The sequence below is a fragment of the Chrysochloris asiatica genome, unplaced genomic scaffold, assembly GCF_000296735.1.
Source record: "Chrysochloris asiatica unplaced genomic scaffold, ChrAsi1.0 scaffold00041, whole genome shotgun sequence".
Lineage (NCBI taxonomy): Eukaryota > Metazoa > Chordata > Mammalia > Afrosoricida > Chrysochloridae > Chrysochloris > Chrysochloris asiatica.
This window is the reverse complement of record NW_006408559.1, coordinates 19,726,076-19,746,332: the sequence shown is the minus strand read 5'-3', so window position 1 is coordinate 19,746,332 and position 20,257 is coordinate 19,726,076. Positions and strand designations below refer to the sequence as shown.

General features: G+C 43.0%; 1 protein-coding gene across 1 annotated transcript in view; it reads right to left on the bottom strand.

Moving 5' to 3' along the window:
- The window catches only part of CNTNAP2 (contactin associated protein-like 2), a 1,478,157-nt gene that overhangs the window by 1,024,860 nt on the left and 433,040 nt on the right, over window positions 1-20,257 (bottom strand). Inside the window, exons 8-9 of the mRNA XM_006861289.1 lie at window positions 9,328-9,471; window positions 6,477-6,741 (exon numbers count right to left, since the gene is read on the bottom strand). Coding sequence (XP_006861351.1) covers window positions 6,477-6,741; window positions 9,328-9,471 — 409 coding nt within the window. The remainder of the gene's footprint in view (window positions 1-6,476; window positions 6,742-9,327; window positions 9,472-20,257) is intronic.

Below are 20,257 nucleotides of genomic sequence, written 5' to 3'. Positions count from 1 at the left end.
GTATTTGATTGAAAGTTTTGCTAGGTAGAGGATTCTTGGTTGGAAGTTTTTTACTTTCAGGGTTTTATAAACATCTCCCCATTGCCTCCTTGCCTGCATGGTTTCTGTTGAGAAATCCAAGCTTAAACAGATTTGCTTGCCTTTGTATGTTACACTTCTCTTTTCCCTAGCTGCTTTCAGGATTCTGCCCTTCTCTTTGATTTTGGAGAGCTTGATTATTTTATGTCTTAGTGATTATCTTTTAGGGTCTATCCTTTTGGGGTCCGTTGAGCTTCTTGAATGCTTATCTTTTTGTTTTTCAGGATGTTAGGAAATTTTCTTCCATCAGCTCTTCAACTATCTCCTCTGTGGACTTGTGTGATTCTTCCTGTTCCGGAATGCCGATAATTCTTAAGTTATTCCTCTTCATGTTGTCTAGGGACTGTACAGAAGTTGTGTAAAATCAGTATATGAAGTTCAGTGTTGCTTTTCTTGCTCAGCGATTTTGTGAAATTCAGTAGGTTCTGTGTAGATATTTTGTTTCCTTTCAAATTTTCATTCCTATGCCCACCTAAGGCAGGCTATATGTATTGGATATTACAGTATTCTGAAAAGTGTTTGAGATACTTCTTGAATTATGTACAACCCAAAATGTCGATGTTTCGTATGGATCACAAGTACAGCATTCCTTAATTCCTTCTGTCATCATCGTTATTTAAAAAAACCAAGTATGTATTGCATGAAAACATTATGACCTTTTTTCTCTTAGTTTAAATCAACTCCAAGGTAATGGGCTTATAAAGCACCTTTCCATTTGCCTCTTATCAACTGCAGCAAGAATTTTTTATACCCTTCTGACTCAACAAAGTAAATAAAAGAACATTACCATTGTTACAAAAACAAAACAAAAAGAAATGCTCACAATTGTTAACCTCTAGTGAGATGCCAATTAAAACAACACTGAGATATTATCTTATCCCAGCATTAAGAGCAAAGCTCAAAAAATGCAGAAAACAACAAATTTGGTATGGTGCTTCCTTTAAACATTGGAAATAGAAATGCCGTGTGATCTGACAGTTGCTCTACATTGTATAGATCCTAGTGAAGCTGGAGCTGTGGCGTGACCAGAGAGCTGCACATCAGTGCAAATTACAACAGCAGCAGAAGCAGAAGCAGAAGCAAGAAGATGGAAATAACTAAGCGCCTTTCAGCAGACAGATGGATAAACAAACTATGGTGCATGTACAAAATGGAATATTATGTAGTGTTAAAGGATAATGATGAATCCATGCAACATCTCATAACATAAGCTGGAGTACATTATACTGAGAGAAATAAGCCAATCACAATAGGAAACATATTATTGATAGAATGGGGATGTAAGGAACGAGGACAGGCAGACCTGACTCTCCTCACCCCCAAGGTAACCACCAACAACCACAGGTAGAAGAAGATAATTAAATAAAGAGACAAAAAAGAAGAAAAGCCTATGAGCTCCAAGAACATCCAAGATGGAAACTGTAAAGAATGAACACCCCTAGACAGCTGTGATCCGTGTCTACCTCACTGGCTTTCAGAGATGGACCCACTCGCCTCTCAAGTGTACTTTCCCTTTCTATGAAACCTGCTTTCTCACACTTCTGTGGTCTTGCTCATGTCTTGCATCCGTGACACCTCACCCGAATCAGTGACTCCTTGCCAGAAGTCCCAGAGAATTCCCATGGCAAGTTTGGTAACATTATGAGACAACTACGATAAAAAATTCAAGAGGAGGTTTACACTTATAAGGATCCTTCTATAGTTACCAGGGCTGGGGGCAGAAGGATCAATAATAGTAACAACAATAGCCTATGAGCTCATACACTGATATATGCTCAAACCAAACATATACAGGTTTGACAGATCATAAGTCTCCGGACATTGAAAACATATCCACGAATATAGCAGAGCATAGAGGGGACCAAGGTATGAAAACTCCCTCACTACAATCAAACACCTTGAGAGAGTGATTCTCTGCACCTGGGGACTCAGGACACAGTCCTGGGGGACACCATGGCCCATGGCCATAACATAGTCCACAAAGAGATTTGTGATCATTAAGGTTATGTGTCAACGTGACTGGGTCAGGACTCCCAGTGCTTTGACAGTTGAGATGTGGTCATCCTCCTGACGAGACCTAATACAGGCAGACTTAGCTCTATGACAATTGGCTATGTGCAGCCAAACAGTTGAAAGGATGTTTCCTTATGGCTGTGGACTGCTCCCAGTAGAATGGAGACACAGAAAACACTGGGTCTGGATCTCCCATCTGGGTCACTCTCCAACCCCCGGTTCTTTGAACCTGAGCCGGTGGCCTGCTCTACTGTTTGACTGCCTGCCTACCTGCTTGGCCAGCCTGCTGACCTTGGTTCACCTGACTTGCACTTGGGACTCCTGTCTGCCTGTCTGCCAACCAAGCCTGCCCACCAGTCTTGGTTCACCAGTTTCAGACTTGGGACTCCTCTCTACCTATCTACCTGCCAATCTTGGTTCTGCTCTCCCACCTCTACAATTATGATCCATTGCCTTGATCTAAACTTTTCTTTATATATGTGCACAGATAGACATACATAAGTTTCACTGTTTTGTTTCTCTAAAGAACCAAGCCTAAGACAACAATATTTTATATCTACTTTGGTAAGTTGTAACTGGGGTCTTAAAAGCTTACAAGGAAACATCTAAGATACAACTACTGGCCTTGTCCCATTTGATGCAAAGAGAGAAGAGAATTGGAGCTACATGGAAGGAATTAGCCTATGACCTGGCAGCTAGGAGAACTAGATGGTGCTACGTTACCACCACAGCTGCTGTGAAAAGGATCACTTACAAAGATAGAGTGGGAGAAACGGTAGAACAAAGCTCAGAATCACGAAAAAGACCAGACTTAGTTATCTACTAGAGACTGGTGGAAACTTTGAGACTATGGCTCTTAGATACCCTAGAAGCCTGGGACTGAACTCCCTTCAGGGGAATTAACATTCGGCCAAACAATAAATAGGGCTATTGTTGGAGGCCAGTACTAGTGCCATCTAGTGGTGAAAGCTGAGTCGGCCCTCATGCTCTTATAATTGGCCTGAAGACAAGTTTCACCTGGTTAAGGTGATGTCAGTAATCGAGACTTATTGTTAATTGTAACTAGGACAATCCTGGGAAAAGGGAACTTAAATTGAGCTAAAATCGCGTGATTCTGTGTGGCTATAACAATGCTTATACTCTTGTAATCATATCCTGGTTGATATCCTGGTGGGTATTCTTATTCCTTGTTACTATAGAAAACCTTGTAACTAAGCAATATAACAATGACCTAATGCTAAAAGTCCTATATAAACCACGTTGCTACAATAAACTATGTCACTGGCCATCAGCCTTGTGGCCCTTGCCTGATTTTAATCCTAGCCCTCTCCTTCGAGCCACCCACGAAGTGGTCTGAGTTAATCTCAGACCCCTACAGGCTATAAAGTGAACAACAGCACCAGGGAGAAATCTGTATCTCAGGGTAATCAAGAACACAAGACCAAAAGGGCATAATTTGTCCAAAAGTAAAGCTAAGAAGTCAGGAAGGGACAGGAAAGGACTAAAGAAAATGAAAAATCCAGAGGAAAAGTGGGAATGATGCTGTTCCATTGTGGGGATTTCAATCAGTATCACAAAACAAAACGTGTATGCACTGCTGAATGGAAAACTAATTTGCTCTGGAAATTTTCATCCAAACCACAACTGAAAGTGGAAAATTTTCACAAGACCGGGTCCTGGTCTTGCGGGAAGAGTGGGCTTAGGGACAGTACAAGTCCCACATGTCTTATCTGAGAAGCTTTGCCTATTTCTGGACGGAAGTGATTTTTTTTTCAGCTGAGAAAAGTCCTTCACCAAAACATGCATAGTGACCTTTTTCCTCGTCATGATTTTCTACATTTTCTTAATTTTGTAACAAGATATTTCAGAAGAGGAAGAAAGAGAGAGTTTCCATTCCTTAAGCCCCTGCTGATGATAAGATGTGGATGGTCATGATACAGAACACAGATTCCGAAGCAATCCCTTTTGTTAGAGTGAACATTACAAGCCTGTGTTTACTAATTTCTCTACATTGTTTCTCAGGGTTGCTATTTGCACTAAATTGTTCACTCATTTAATTAAATTTGGTAACACATAATAAAAACAGATTAGGTTGTCTTTCATGGACTCCACATATCTTTGTAAGATGGATAAAATACAATTTCTTGATAGATGTTTATCAATTAATGTCTGGAATCGGAGCCAGGGTTACGATTAAAATCTTGTATCTGCTAAGATCTCTATGGAGTTTTTTTTTTTTTTTTTCTGTGTAGAGGAAAAAAAAAGAAATATTTGAAGCATGCAGGTTTGTTTGATTTTTTGTTTTTTTTTTTCAATGAATACATAAGAGAGAGATATTAGAGATGCAAGGAGGTTTTCCAAAGTTCATGGACAAACCTCATTCCCTTTTCATCCCCCTTTTCTGGAACTCCTTTAAGCCCCTTCGTATATTTAAACTTCATATGTGCTTCCATTAATTTGCAGATTGTTGACTAAATAGGCAATTTGTCTAAAGTCTACTTTTCTCATCTTTAATCAGATTTATTAAAGTAATTCCATTGTCTTTTCCCTCTTACCCTCTTTCTTCTTCCTTTTACTTCTTAATAGACACAGTTAAAATTAGATGAGAGGAACTTTGAGATTTAAATTAGATCACATCGAATTAATAAAAGCTTATTGATCACTGTGTTTACGATCCGATTCTTTCACACATGGCTGCTCCTGGTACGTGGGTTTGCTCAGATAATGCCAGAAAGAAGGCCTTCATACTGATAACGTTGTGGTGTTCCCTTATTAGAAACGCATCATGAATCATAGTAGATTCTACCGGGGAACCTTCCCGCTGTGGGAACTATCTGGAAGTGTGTATGTTTTATCTGTTACTGTACTCTCGTCAGGTATTTTCTATTTGCTCTAAATCTTCCCAGGTGGAGTTATGCTGGGGACTGGTGATAAAGTATGGAAGATCCATCAGTCTCGTTTTGAGACTTCAGGGGTAAAGCACAGCAGCACAGTAAAACTAGAATAAGTACTACCCAGGTATTCAGGGTCACTTGTGATTGCAGTAACTTAGACTCCTCGTCGCCAGAAAGCTCCTGCGTCTTCATGACGCAGCCATCACGGGTCAGGCCCTACTGACACACAGCTCCTGCTTTTCACGGAAACCTACATCCTTCCCCAACAGATATTCTGTTAGTGTTCACTAGGTCACAGAGGATCTGAGAAAGCCTTCTCTTCTGTCTCTGGTAGTATTACAGGTATCTCTCAGTCTGCTGGACACAGAGAAGACAACACAGTCCTGCTTCAACCGCTCAGAGCCTGGAGGGGTGATGGGATGCACACAGATGTCACCAGGGGAATGGATAGAATCTGTGTCATGATTGCACATCGAGGACACAGAAATAGCCAATGGCAGTCACACTACTCATCTGCACGCACGTACGGATTCCCTGTTCTATTCGGTGCCTTCATATATCAGAAGCGCAGTAAACGTTAGCTTTCTCACTGCCCCTAACTCTACACAAATCTTCTCAAAATGCAGTGCCGCCATGAGCAACAACTAGACAAATCTGCTGAACACTTTTAGTGTCTACCACTCCCTCCGCTATTGTGACGAGGTCTACTTGAAGATACCATTTCACTTGACAACATCTGCCTTCTTTCCACCATCTTTGTCAGAGCATTCTAAGATCACTAGGTCTATTTAAGTAACAACAACCACCTCAGCTTGTCCCACCCTGGCTAAGCCATCTTGCAAATTCACCTGACTTAGCCAAGCTGGGACCCCTCAGTGAGGGAGCATCCCATCTTTCCTCTGGGCATGCTCCCCTTGAGGTTTATATTGTGACAATTTTGTAGCAGCTTGGCAAGGTAGCACTGCTGTTGACTCAGGTAGTTGGATGACACTCTCAGGGCTGCCTTCAGTGTATCCACTCCTGTTGCTAATTCGAAAGGTATTTATCCGACCGTTCGGGAAGAAAGGGCACCTGATATTGATGCATATTTCAAATCAACAGTCTTTGCTTTTCAACTTGGTGTATTTACAGACAAGTGGCTGCTTCTCTAGTACTAGCAGCCAGGACAGCAGCACTCATGGAGATGGAGCAAGACAGAGGCATTCTGTTGTGCTGTCAGTATGGGCCTCATTCCACAGCACCAAACACCAGCAATGATAAGGATGAGCATCTTCAAGCTCTCACCCTGTTTCCACCTTCTCACCACTGCCCTGCTTTGCCTTGCTCACACCTCAGCAGAGCGAGTGTTTCCAAATCTGCGTGCGACCAGTCATGAGCACCTAGTGCCTACACACACACACACACACACATACACACACACACACACACACACCACACCACACCCTCCCCTGCCAGTGCCCCCAGGCCATGTGCCAGGCGGGGCTCACCCACCTGAGGCGATGTCGATATGGCTCATCCTGGTCTGGGTGACATTGATGTGCACGCTGACTCTGCTGTCAGCCAGGTCAACCTCGATGGTGCCCAGGTTCTCAGAAAAGTGACTGAAGAGTAGGAGGCCGTTGGGGTTCCAGGTGCGGAACTGGAAGCTGACGGAGAACACATCCTGGCCAGCCCGGCCGGGCACCTCCAGGTAGCTGGTGGCATTGAAGAAGACGGGCACAGTGTAGGGTTCCACACAGGAGAAGCTGAGGTTCCCCTGGAGAGCAGAGGATGCTGTGAGCCAGGGGGACACCCTGCTCAGCCATGCAGACAGCAGACTCAGCCAGAGCCAGGGTCTGGGGTGGGGCAGGTGGGCCCAGATCTCCCCTGAGTGTGTCACCTAACCTGAAGGTGTGGTGTCTGGGGAGGGGCAGGTGAGTACAGGTCTCCCTGGAGTATGACACTAACCTGAAGGTGTGGCATCTGGGGAGGGGCAGGTGGGTGTACTCTGAGTGTGGTACCTGACATCCAGGTCAGGTATGGAGCAAGTGTCTCTAGTCCTGGGGCAGACAGTGACAGCTGAAGGGTTGTTTAACAGTGCTAGGTGACACGGAATAGAGGTGCAGATGAGACCACCACTGGTTTCTGAGAATGACAGAGTGCTGCCCCCTCACTGGAGACCAGTCAGGACCCCATCTAGGAGAGATGCCACTTCTTAGGGGGCCCTCTGTCACACCTCACTAATGTGTCATGTCACCTCAAGGGGCCCAGGGACCAGTCGCTTTGCTATTTACGTAGCTGACCTTTGGAGCAAATGTTCTGGTTCTTAACCTAGACCTCCTGGATATGAAGACCAACAGTAACTAATCTGCATCACATGGCTGTGGGTTATTTTGATGTCAAACAGCAGGTACTGCTGAATGCCCACAGTGGGCATGTGTATCGTACTGTATCCTGTTTGGGGAATGAGTGGCGTGAATGGACACTAATTCACCCTGTCCCTCCTGCCCTCCATTCATGTTCTGTTTTGGCATAAACAAAGAGATTGGACTCACCCTTCAGATACTGTGAATTGTCCCCATGGTCGAACTGCCTTCCTTCTAAAGATCAGAAAAGTCTACATTTGCTTCAACTGCTCTAGTCTACAAGAATCTATTTTCAGACACTATTTTACTGTGTTTGGGGAGGAGGTGTACACAGAAATTTAGGTTCCCATTCAACAATTTCGACACAAATTGTTCAGTGACATTGGTTTCACTCCTCACAACGTGGGAATGTTCTCAGCAGTTCCAGTCTGGGTGTTCCACCTAACGCCCCATCGTGTTGTGACGACTCTCATTTGATGGCCTTCCATCTGCTCCTTCAATATCTACTTTATGATACACAGTCCTCCCCTTGGAGCATGCTCAGTGTTCCATCTGAGGCATTCTGTCTGTGACTCAATGTTCAAATTAAATAGTTCTGTACTTAAAACAACAACAACATACCTTCACAGATGATTATTTTTAACAACTTACTTTGACCAATGGGGAGAGTTGCCTATTAATAACAGCAGAGATGTTGGAATTGACCACACCCTCATAGTGTGGAGACTGCCTCCCCGCGGAACCAAAGACTCCCCAAGAGTGAGCCAATTGGCCTCTCCGTATGATGAGGGACATGTGTGTGTGCGCCTGTGCAGGTGGCGGTGGGGGCAGGGCAGCAGGAGTGCGGAGGGAATTTCACTGGAACGTCCACCTCTGACATCTTGAAAAGCAAGTTTGCCTTTCTAGAGGAGCTTGTAAAACACCTACCTCATCTCCATCTGACCTGAAATGTTCGATCTGCATTTATATTTTGACCTGGACGCTTACTATCTGTTTGTCCATGAAATGATTTACTCAAGTGGAAGATAAATGACAGATCATATGTGGTTTCTCTTTACAGCCTGCACCCAAAGCGGGTACAAGTGCACTTTGATTCTGTCTGGCTCTTCTCCCTGAATTCCCATGACCCCTGAGACAGCTTGCATCAGAATAGATAAGGTCAGACCTCACTAAGCCGGAGACTCAGGTCTCCATGTCACTGCAGGATTTGGTGTGCAGTGGTTACGAATCGGGCTGCGAACCGAAAGGTTAGCAGTTCGAAACTACTAGCTGTTCCGTGGGAGAAAGATGAGGCTTTCTGCTCCCGTAAAGATTTACAGCCTTGGACACCCTGTACAGGGTCGCTATGAGTCGGAACCAACTCCACGGCACATAACAATAACAACAATATATATATATATATATATATATATTGATTTATATACTGGCACACATTGCCTTCCCAAGCATGAATGTGAATGTAAACATGTTCTTGTTTAAAAACTTTTGAATAATGAAGTTAAGCCATGGGTAAGACATGAGATTCCTTCTGTGAGGAGCGTGTTTGAAGTCACAATGCTGCCACGGCTAAGGCTGTCAGTATGCCGGATGAGGCATGTGCTGGAATCTGTCTCTTTGCTGGAGACATTGCTCTGTGCCCAGTGAATACAACCTGCCATGATTCCAGGGAAGCTCAGCTCAAATACCATGAGCTAGTCCTGGTGGCATCGGGGCTTATGTGTTGGGTGGCTAACTACCAGCCACTCCTCAGGAGAAAGATGAGGCTTTCTGCTCCCATAAGATTTATAGCCTCGGAAACCCCATGCAGGTTCGTGATGAGTCAGAACTGACTCCACAGCACACAACAACAACAACAACAAAGACTCCTAATGCATATCAAGTACCTATACATTTTCTGATAATGGTCGAGTTGGTTTTACATTGGTGAATCCAACAGGAACACGAGGACATGACAGTCCTCTGCCTGGGAGCCAGTATTCTGGGCTCCACATTCTTACCACATCGGAGGGCTCCAGCTTCCTCCTGCGGGCCAGGTCAGTGATGTTGACGGCATTGTAGCTGATGCCTTCCATGCAGCCTTTGAAATTCTTTCTGCTGCTGGAGCTGGGCTTCCCTGAGAACGGGACTCCTCCAAAAGTGATCTTTGAGAAAAAAGGAAAAAAAAAAGATGTCAACATTCACAATGCATTCAATTAAAATTAACTACCTAAAATAGGGGGAGGGGAGCTATAAAGGCATGAAGTGACTGACTTACAAGTTTTCAAGAGGGAGTTTAGTTTTAGAGTGCATGGGGAAAGGTTGAGTCTCCACTGAATAGTTTTCATATTATCTAGATGGGTCTGGTGAAAGATGGGGATAAGATTCTTATGCTTTTTATGAAGTAGCAATAAAAGTGTATTTTCCTATGTATTATTAAAAGACATAACTAACAATAAATGGTTCTAATAATCAAGACAAAATTATTTCTAATGTAACAAGCTTCACCACTCATCCATTACTCAACTTGACCAGTATTCAAATTTACGTGCCAACCACTGAAACCAATGAGACAACACTGAAGAATTCTACCAACCTCCACAGTGTGAAATTGTTCAAAGATGTAAGTACTGGTGATTGGAATGTGAAAGTTGGAAACAAAATGAAAGGATCGGTACTTGGAATGCATGGCCTTGGTGGTAGACATGGTGCTACAGATGGAATGACATAATTTTGTGAGACCAACAATCTATTCATTGCAAACATCTTTTTTCCACAGAATAAGCAGTGAGTTTGAAGCTTGCTCTTAAACATACAGTAAAGTAATTAGAAGATATGAAGAAATAAAAGAGTTGAACAGAAAATTTAAGGGCAGCTCAAGAACATAAAATAAAGAATTATAATGAAACATGAAAGCATCTGGAGTTAGAAAACCAAAAGGGGAGAACGAGTTCAGCCTCAGGTTGTAAGAACTGAAAGAAAAACTTCAAGTCTCAAATTGCAATATTGAAGGATTCTGTGAGTGAAGTGCTGAGCGATGCAGAAAGCATCAAAAGAAGATGGAAGAAATACACAGAAATGTTCAATATCAAACCTTTCAAGAGGTATCATATGATCAAGAAGTGACGGTGTTGAAGGAAGACGGTGTTGAAGGTGCACTGAGGGCACCGAAGAAAAATACATCTCTAGACGGAATACAAACTGATGCAACACTGGAGGTGCTCAGTTCTACGCCAAGAAATCTGGAAGTTAGCCACCCCTGACTAACTGATTGGAAAAGAGCCGCATTTGTGCCCCTTCTAAAGAAAGGTAACACAGTACAATGTGAAAATTATTGAACAATATTATTCATATCACACACAAGTAAAATTTTGTTGAAGATTATTTAAAAATGGTGTCAGTGATACATCAACAGGCAGCTGCCAAAAATTCAAGTCAGATTTAGAAAAAGATGAGGAATGAGGGATATTATAGCTGTCATCAGATGTATCGTGGCTAAAAGCAGATAAAACCACAAAGAACTTCACTTGTATTTTATTGACTTTGCAAAAACATGTGGATCATAACAAACTATAGATGACATTTCAAAGAATGAAAATTCTAACACACTTAGTTGTGCTCGTGAGGAACCTGTACATAGGCCAGGAAGCAGTCACTCAGACAGAACCAGGGGTTACCACTTCATTTACAATCAGGAAAGATACACGTTAGGGCTATCATCTTTCACTATACTTATTCAATCTGTACAGTACGGTGTTTAATTGAGCTCATAAGGAGCCTGTAGATAAACCAAGAGGCAGTTGTTGGAGCAGAACAGGGGCTACTGAATGGTTTAAATTCATGACAGATATTCACCAGGGTTGCGTATTCTTTCACCATACTTATTGAGTCTGTATGCTGAGCAAATAATCCGAGAAGTAGGGTTATATGAAAAAGCACATAGCATCAGATTTAGAGGAAGATGCATTAACAACCTACAATATATAGATGATACAACCCTGCTTGCTGAAAGTGAAGAGTACTTAAAGTACTTACTGATGAAGTTCAAAGACTACAGTCTTCAGTATGGATTGCCCCTCAATGGAAAGAAAACAAAACATCCTCACAAATGAATCAATAAATAGCATCATAATGACTGGAGAAAAGATTGACATTGCCAGCTTTTATTTTGCTTGGTTCCACAGTCACCATTCATGGAAGCAGCAGTCAATAAATCCAATGACTTATTGCAAGACCTCTCGAAAGTGTTCAAGAGCAGAGCTGTCAGTTTAAGGACTAAGGTCTGCCTGACCCAAGCCATGGCATGTTCAATCACCTCATATACATGTGAAAGTTGGACAATGGATAAGGAAGACTGTAGAAGAACTGATGTGCTTGAGTTATGGTGTTGAAGAAGAATTCTGAACGTACCATGGACTGTCAGAGGACCAAACAAATCTGTACTAGAAGAATTATAGCCAGAATGCTCCTTAAAAGCGAGGATGGTAACATTTTGTCTCTCATACTTCGGCTGTGTTATCAGGAGAGACCAGTCCCTGGAGAAGTACATCGTGCTTGGTAAAGTGGAGAGTCAGAGAAAAAGAGGAAGACCCCCATCGAGGTGGACTGACACAGGGGCAGCAGCAATGGGCTCAAGTGTGGCAACAATTGTGAGGACAGTGCAGGACCGGACGCAGTGTTTTGGTCTGTTGACTGCTATGAGTCTGAAGTGACTCGACAGCATTTAACAACAACAACATAAATTCCGGATCAGATAATTGGATATTATAAGTGTGATTTTTAGCTAAATTCATTGATTACTGACTCACTTGGAGAGTAAATGTGGTTACTGGAAATATAAACAGCAAGGATAACTTTTTGTTGCATGAATTTGATGTTATGATGCTGTAATGTGACCAAAGGTTACAGTTAAAAATATAAATATATGTATATGTCAATAGTAGCCACAGGACCACATGAAGGAGCAGACACTGTATTCCTCAGGATTTAGGAAATCTTTGATATCCTCAAACCTGTGCTTCCAGTCCTATGAGATCCAACATCAAAACAGTAAGAAGCTTCAGAAACTGTTCTGCTGACAAGAAGACCAAATAGACTCCAATTAGCCTCGCAGCGGCTGTGCAGTTGGCTGTAACTCTGGTTAGCTTAGAGCCTCGCCACAGGGTTTTCCAGGGCTGAGTCTTGAAATGTTTACCACCAGGCCTTTTCTGAGGTGCCTATAGGTGGACTCAAGTTTTCGATTAGCACCCATGTGTGTTCACTGTTTGCACCACCCAAGGACTCCCTGGATGACTACAAAGGCGAAATGCCACACCCCTTACTTTTCTTTTGAAGCTTTTATTGTGCATTTCCATGGCAGAGCATTGGTTTTGCACCCACCCAATCATATTATAAAGGAGCTCTGGTAGTGTAGTGGTTAGGAGTTGGGCTGTTAACCTCACATTCAGCAGTTCAAAACTACCAAGAGTTCCATGCGAGAAAGATGAGGGTTTCTAATCCTGTAAAGATTTAGCACCTCGGAAACCCTGTACAGGGTCACTATGAGTCAGAACCGACTCCACGGCACGCCACCACCATCACCAATCATATTTTGTTTCACTGCAATGATTACAATCCCCTTGGTGCGCTATTGATTAACAGTATTTGCCTCTATTCGCTCTTTGTTTTGTTTTGAATATATAATTGCTTAAACAATGAAAGGGTATGCTTGGCAAGTCAGCCTCGTGCCTGTCAGCACACAGCCTTTTTCTTGACATGAGTCTACAGCTCTCAGCTGCTCTATCTCCCCATGCCATCACCTCTGCCTACATCTCTGGTGTCATTGCTTCTCTGGTTAGGATCCCACGTTCCACTCATGCTCTTCCCTCTTGATGGTCCTAGGGTCCTCTGTTCCTGGACTGTAAGATTAACTACTCTCTCCTTTTTGTTATAAAACATCTACCTTTACAGTTGTGACAATCATAATTAGTCATGATAACAATTACTCACTATTGAATCAAAAGACTTCTATCTCCATCTCCTTTCACCAGACCCATCTAGACAAAATGAAAACGATTCAGTGAAGATTCCCCCTCTCACTCTGAAACTAAGCTCCCTCTTGAAAACTTGTTAGCCAGCCACTCCATGCCTTTAAAGCCTTAGGTAACCAGTGTCATAGCTGCCCGTCCCTCCCCCGCCACCCCCCAGTGTACTGAGGGGGTACGTTCAGTCCTTGATGTGAAGACTCCTTTCCTTTTGCTTGATATTTTGAGCTACTTACTAGATCCATAAGCAAAAGTCAAGTTCATCAAACTGAAGCCATTAACACTTGCTTCCTGTCTCAAACTTCTTTATCTTCCTCTCATTGAGTTCTGATCATCAAGCCATCCAAACTAGGTCAAATGACACACCCTTACTTTTGCCTAAAGTTGAAAGTGCCATGGACTTGTAATGTTGTTGGTGGTGTTATTTGATGCCCTCAAAACACTTTCTACTCATAGCTACCCTATGTACAAGAAAAGGAAACAATGACCGGTCCGAGACCGTTCTCTCAATTGTTAAGTTTAAGCCTGTTGGTGTCACCACTATTCAGTGCATCTTAGTGAGGATCATCCTCTTTTTCATAGCCACTCCATCACGCATGTCCTTACCTAGGGTCTGGTCCCTCCTGATAACATGTCCAAAGTACATGAAACCAAGCCTCATCAGGCTCACTTCTAAGAAGCATACTGGTTGAATCTCTTCAAAAATAAGAAGATTGTCTTTTTCTTCTGGAAGCTCATAGTAATGTCAATATTTCTCACCAACACCATTATTCAAATGGCACAAACATGGATCTCTCCCAATCAGAGAGATTCTCGGACACAGACAAGTAAGTACCTCCAGGGTTACATCAGTTTGTTGAAACATTACAATTTTTTGTCAACTCCTGGAACCTTGTTTTTCCACAATGCCTTCAGTGCACTGGACTTTTTCCTTCACTGCCACTAATTCTTGAAGTTATATATCTGTGGCAATTACTCAGCGCTACCATGATCAGTTTCTCTCATATATTTTCGAATTAAAAGAAAAGCTAAGAAATTTTGAAATGTCAGGACTTCATCTTTTAAACATAAGGCAAAGACCTTTTTGTTCTAAGGGACCTGTGAGCAAATCCTGTTCTATTATTTAGTGTCATGGCATTTTAAATGCTCAATTAGCTTTAAAGGAAAAAATGATAGCTTATGAGGCACTATGAAAAAAACATAAAAGGCCTCACTCAAAAGAAAAAGGAGTATTATTTATAATGGTTAGATGAATATGCATAATTTAGCACAGTGCTCAAATACAGGAAGGAAAGAGGGAGACATGAGACAAAAGTGATAAATATTTGATAAAGAATTAGGAAAACACAAAATAAGCAGAGAGTAATCTAAACTGGAAGACTGATCCTTGTTGCCCAATTCTTCCCTAAGCAGTACATAGCAGTATTGTTACGGATCTTTAGGATAAGCATTAGACTGCTAACCACAGGGTAGACAGTTTAAGCCCACCAGCTGCTCCTTCAATATCCCATATAGGGCCAGTATAAGTCATAACTGCCCTAAACAACAACAGTAGGTGGGTATGCCGGGGAGACGCCGACACTAACAGGGCACACTCACCACACAATGGTCAATCAATCTAGATCAAACGGTCAGCATTTCCTGAAGCACAAAGTTGAGAATGGACAGGAAGGAGGGTGGAATGGAATTAGTAACAACAGGGGAAAAGTGGGAAAATGTTCTTACTTGGAGAGGATTGCAATCATTGAGAGGGAAACAAGTCTGGGATTTGTTGATGTAAAACTGATGATCTTCTCTGTAAACCTTCACTCAATTCACAAGAAAATGGTTTAAAAAAATAAAAAATAAGACTCATTGGGAAGAATTTTTGAGTTGTACTGAACTGAAGTTTTTAGGCACTCCACACAGGAATCCTGTGCCCAAAATGATGATCATTCAGACTGAAATGGAATGTTGGAGTTTCCAGTTATGATTACATGTTTCAATCTCTTCCCTAACTTCACAATGAGAGAACCAAGTTTGGTACATTTCATGGCACACAGCACTGCTTTGGGGATAATATTAATTTCAACAAAAGTGTGGAGCTGTCCTAATCTGTATCACAGGGGTCGCCAGGAGTTAAAATCTAATTGATGGCAGCGGGTTTAGGGTTTGAGTTTGTTTTTGCCTCTGCCCCAGAAGCCCCTGGATTCTTCATTACCTCCACCAAGGTGCACGGATGAAGCCACAGGTTCAAATTCACTGACTCCTTAAAAACCTGGATGCATGGCACCAATTCTCCTCTTGAGGTGATGACCCATCTGCCAGTAGAAGGTCACTGTCCTTGCTGGCTCTGCAGTCTCATAAGTAAAATGGAGGGGCTGGACCACAAAGCCAAACATTTCCTCAGATCCACTCACGGCTCGTAGGCGTGGTTTGAACCCATGCTGCCATTTACCCTCTTGGAGCAGCTGAGACTCCACAGAGCGTAGCAGTGACTCCTCGGTTCCTCATAGCGGGCTTTGTCTCCATCCTTTTTAGGAAAAGAACTCGCTCCTCCCCTGGGTGCTTAGTTCTCCAGCCATATTATAGCACTGATCCCTCCTTGCAGCTAGTGTGGGTTCAGTAGGGTGGGACAGACGACTGCCATTAGCAGGAGAGGGTATTTCTTCTCCACTCCCCCCAACTTCCCGCTGAATGGGGCACAGAATGGGCTAAGCAGCCCCCTCAGAGGTGGTACAACAGCTCAGGAACAGGGAACAGGCTTGAGGGCCCAGGGCCATCTCCCTCCAAAGTCCTGGTACGAACAACAGAAAATGCACACTTCCTAGAGGCCTTTGTCATTCTGTTTGTGAGATATTGTTATTGTTGTTGTGTGCCATGGAGTCGGTTCTGACTCATAGTGACCCTGTACAGGGTTTGTGAGATGAAGCACCATTAATCCTCACCAACAATGCCATTGCCGGGAAGTCAATTCTGATTCCCGGCCACGTCACATGGGCCGGTGTAGGCAGGGGCTCCACAGACTTTTCAATGGCTGATTTTCCAGAAGTAAATCGCCAATCCTTTCTTCTGAGGAGTCTCTGGGTGAACTCCTTGGGTTAGTGACCAAGTATGTTAAGTATGTACACCACGGAGGGACCTAAGACAGTTCCTCCTTCCTCTAAATACAGGGGCCCTTTAAATGAAAAGGAAGCAGAGAGATAAAATGCTGGGCCAGTTGCCTTCACCAATGATCATCAATAATGGCTGTCCCTCAGTCCCTCAAAGGACAGAAAGCGGGTAGTGTCCTGCAGAGAGGAGCAAAGCGAGTGTGCCCTGCTGAGAGGACTATATTGACCAGGGTTTTCTTTTTACTGGCATCCACAATCCATGTCTCCAAGAAACCAAAGAACGTATTGCATTGGACAGTTCTGCTGCAAAAGCCTCTGTAAGATTTTAAAGAGCAAAGATGCCGCTGCTGAAGACTAAACTGTGCCATGGCATTTCCGTTCACCCCACATGTGTGCAAAGGCAGGACAATGCATACGGAAGCCTGGAGAAAAACTGATGCCTTTGGATTGCAGTGGTGAAGAGTATGGAAAGTAACCTGGCCCGGCAGAAGACTGAGCAAATCTGTCTTGGAAGAAGTACAGTCGGAATGCTCCTGGGAAGCCAGGATGGGAGACTGGGTCTCATATACTTCGGACATGTTCTCAGGAAGGGCCCATCCCTGGTAAAGGACATCAAGCTCGGTAAAGGAGAGGGTCAGCAAAAAGGAAGAAGACCCTAGCGAGATGGATTGGCACAGTGGCTACAGCAGTGGGCCCATACATAACAACAATTGTGAGTTTGGCGTAGGATCAGGCAGTGGTTCGTTTTTCATGCACAGGCTCGGTATGAACTGACTCGATAGCACCTAACAAGAACAAGTCTACCTCGAGCTTTCTTATTGAATCTGGATGCATTCCTTGTGGCTCTCTGACAAATGTGCCAGCAACAGACTTCCCACGCACTGTATCCAACTTCGAGGAGCCTCAGCGTGTCTGCCCGTGGATCTACTGGCCCCTATGGGAGCTGTGGTGTGTACATGAATATTCAATGTTTCATCAGATAACGCACATAGGCCAATGGCCCCAGATGCTTAATTCTGTTTTTTTGAGAACTGGGACTACATCGCCCGTCGCTAATGGTCCAGTGCATCTCATCTCTTCTATGGTACTTCAGAGTTTATTAATAAACGATGAATAATTCAACTTTAAGTTCTCACATAAAAAAGGGAGATAAGTCACATGAGTCAAGATTCATACTAATTTAAACAGATAGACGTTTCTGGGAGATTCTCATTCTTTCCCTTTCAATATTCACCTTACTTTTACAGATACATTTTTTGGAGGGGAGAGGAAGAGAGAATAATTTCCATCCAGGTTTAGTAGCATATTCAATTTTAAATTCCTATTCAGGAATCTATGTAATATATTTATATTGTAAAGCATTCCAAAGCTATTTAAGCACATAAAGATAATAGAAAATCGAGTTATAAATCCTGAGTTTTTTCACTTATGATTTTGTGATGAGCATATTCCACATTTGTATACAGTGTATATATGGCTAGACAAAGGATGGTTTTGTTAAGTGCCATAATGACCCTAAGTAGAGTTTCTAAGGAGATCCTGAATAGGGTTTCCAAGAAGGAGCTGGTGGATGTGAACCACTGACTTTATAGTTATCAGCCCATTGCTTATCGTACAATAGACCTATACATACAAATAGCACACACACACATATTTATGGATGCATCTGTTGAAGAGCCCTAGTGCCACAGATAAGCACTCGGCTGCTAAATCTAAGTGCTGGCGGTTCAAATCCACCTAGTGGCTTTGTGAGATGACAGCCAAGACCCCCTGTGGGACAGCTTGACTCTGTCACATGGGGGCACTGAGTCAGAATCCACTCTGGCTTTTAGCAACAACAATAACAACATATATCTGCTGTCCTTAACTGTGGGAGCCTCGGTAGACTTCCTGGGATGCCACAGTGCATGTTAAAGGGAACACAGTCATGCTTCACATCTTTGGGGCACTGTATGAAATAGTAGTTTGACAACGTTAGAACAGTTGCATTCCATTTAAGGATCGCTGGTGGCACCGTGGTTAAATGCTCAGACCAAAAGGTCAGTAGTTCGAACCCACCAGTCATTTTGTGGGAGAAAGATGCAGCAGTTTGCTTCTGTGAAGATGCCAACCTTGGGAACCCCATGGAGCAGTTGTATTCTGTCCTACAAGGCCACTGTGAGTAAGAATCAGCTCGACAGAAGCGTGTTTCGTTTGGTTTGGGGTCGTTGGGGAGCCCTGATAGAGCAGTAGTTAAATGCTCAGCTGTTAACAGAAAAGTCAGCAGCTCCAAGCCCCCAGCTACTCAGTAGGAGAATGGTGTGGCCGTCTGCTTCCATAAAGATCTGTAGCCTTACAAACCTTATGTCACGTGAGGTCCACATGAATGACTCTATGGTACCCACCAATGACAACACATGTTCCTTTTGATGATGCCATATTTTCATGATGCTGTATGTTAGTGAAGTTGGGTTTCTGGCATTGCTCTGATAAAAACAGCATCACACAAAAATAAGACGGACAGGAAACGAGGACACAAATGTCAACTTTGCTCCCTAGATTGAGACTTCGGCAGTGCTGGCCATTCATCCTATTAGTAACGTGTTGCTGATTGTGAACAAAATAAAATACTGCTGTTTCTCTGACTTTATGATGTGAGGACATAAACATGTGGTGAGTTGCTGTGGAGACATTACTGAGACAGGATTTATAAGCTGAGACCTTTAGGAAACCTCTGGAGGGTTACTAGTTCCTCTACTTTATTCCCCATCTAGCTGTGCACCTTCAGTCTCCTGTTATTCCTGCTAGTGTATATAAAGCTGTGGTGGACATCTTCTAACAGCGCTCTCATCCCCGCTACAGAGAATTCTGTGATGAGCATCTCTTTAGGGATCCCTCATCCCCAGCATGCACAATGCTGTGGTGGACATCTTCTAACAGCGCTCTCATCCCCACTGCAGTCCTTGTGTGGACTTGTAGAATAAGCACTGGACTGGAAGGTCAGTTTTAACTCCTAGGTCAGCAGTTCACACTCACTAGCTGTTCCCTGGACACCCTATACATGGTCACTACGAGTTGGAACTGACTCAACAGCACTTAACAACAACATAGAGCACTGTGAGGATCATCTTACAGTGCCATGATACATAGCGCCATGATGAACCTCTTCAAACAGAAATCACATCTTCACAGTACACAACCCTGTCATGAACATCTTGTAGAATTCACATCCTCGGTCTATATAGTTCTGAGATGATCACCTTTTACAGATCTCTCATCCTCACTGTACCTGCTGCTCTGATAACACCTTAGTGTGTGGCACCCCACTATGTGGAACGCTGGGACAGAAGTCTTCCCACAGAAAGCTTATTCCACACATGATCCTCAGTTTTGATGCACTTGAAGGCTGAATCACTCATCAATTTTTTTTCCAAAATACCAACGAACACATGATACTCTTGCCAATATGTTACGAGACTTCCTTTACTGTGACAATATCATCAGTAATAAGTCTTCAACCTTTGATCCTTTGGAAGGTAAAATGCATCATTGTAGTGTTAAACTATTTCTTTAAAATACTCTGTTTTACTTTGCTTCCTTTATGAAAATGAATCATTGAGAAAAGAGAACTAGTCCAATGGGCTGTCCATGGTCATCAATTAATCAGGGACTAACATGAAACGCCAGAACTCAGAGTTCACTGCTCCACATGTTGTAAAAACTATTAAAAATGCTTGTGTATCTGGAATGCTTGCAGGGGTATGATAAATTGGGCACATTCGAGATAAAGTAGGTAGCATTTAACTACCATTGAGATTTAATTCCTATTCATTTGTTGTTGTTGTTGTTGTTGTTGT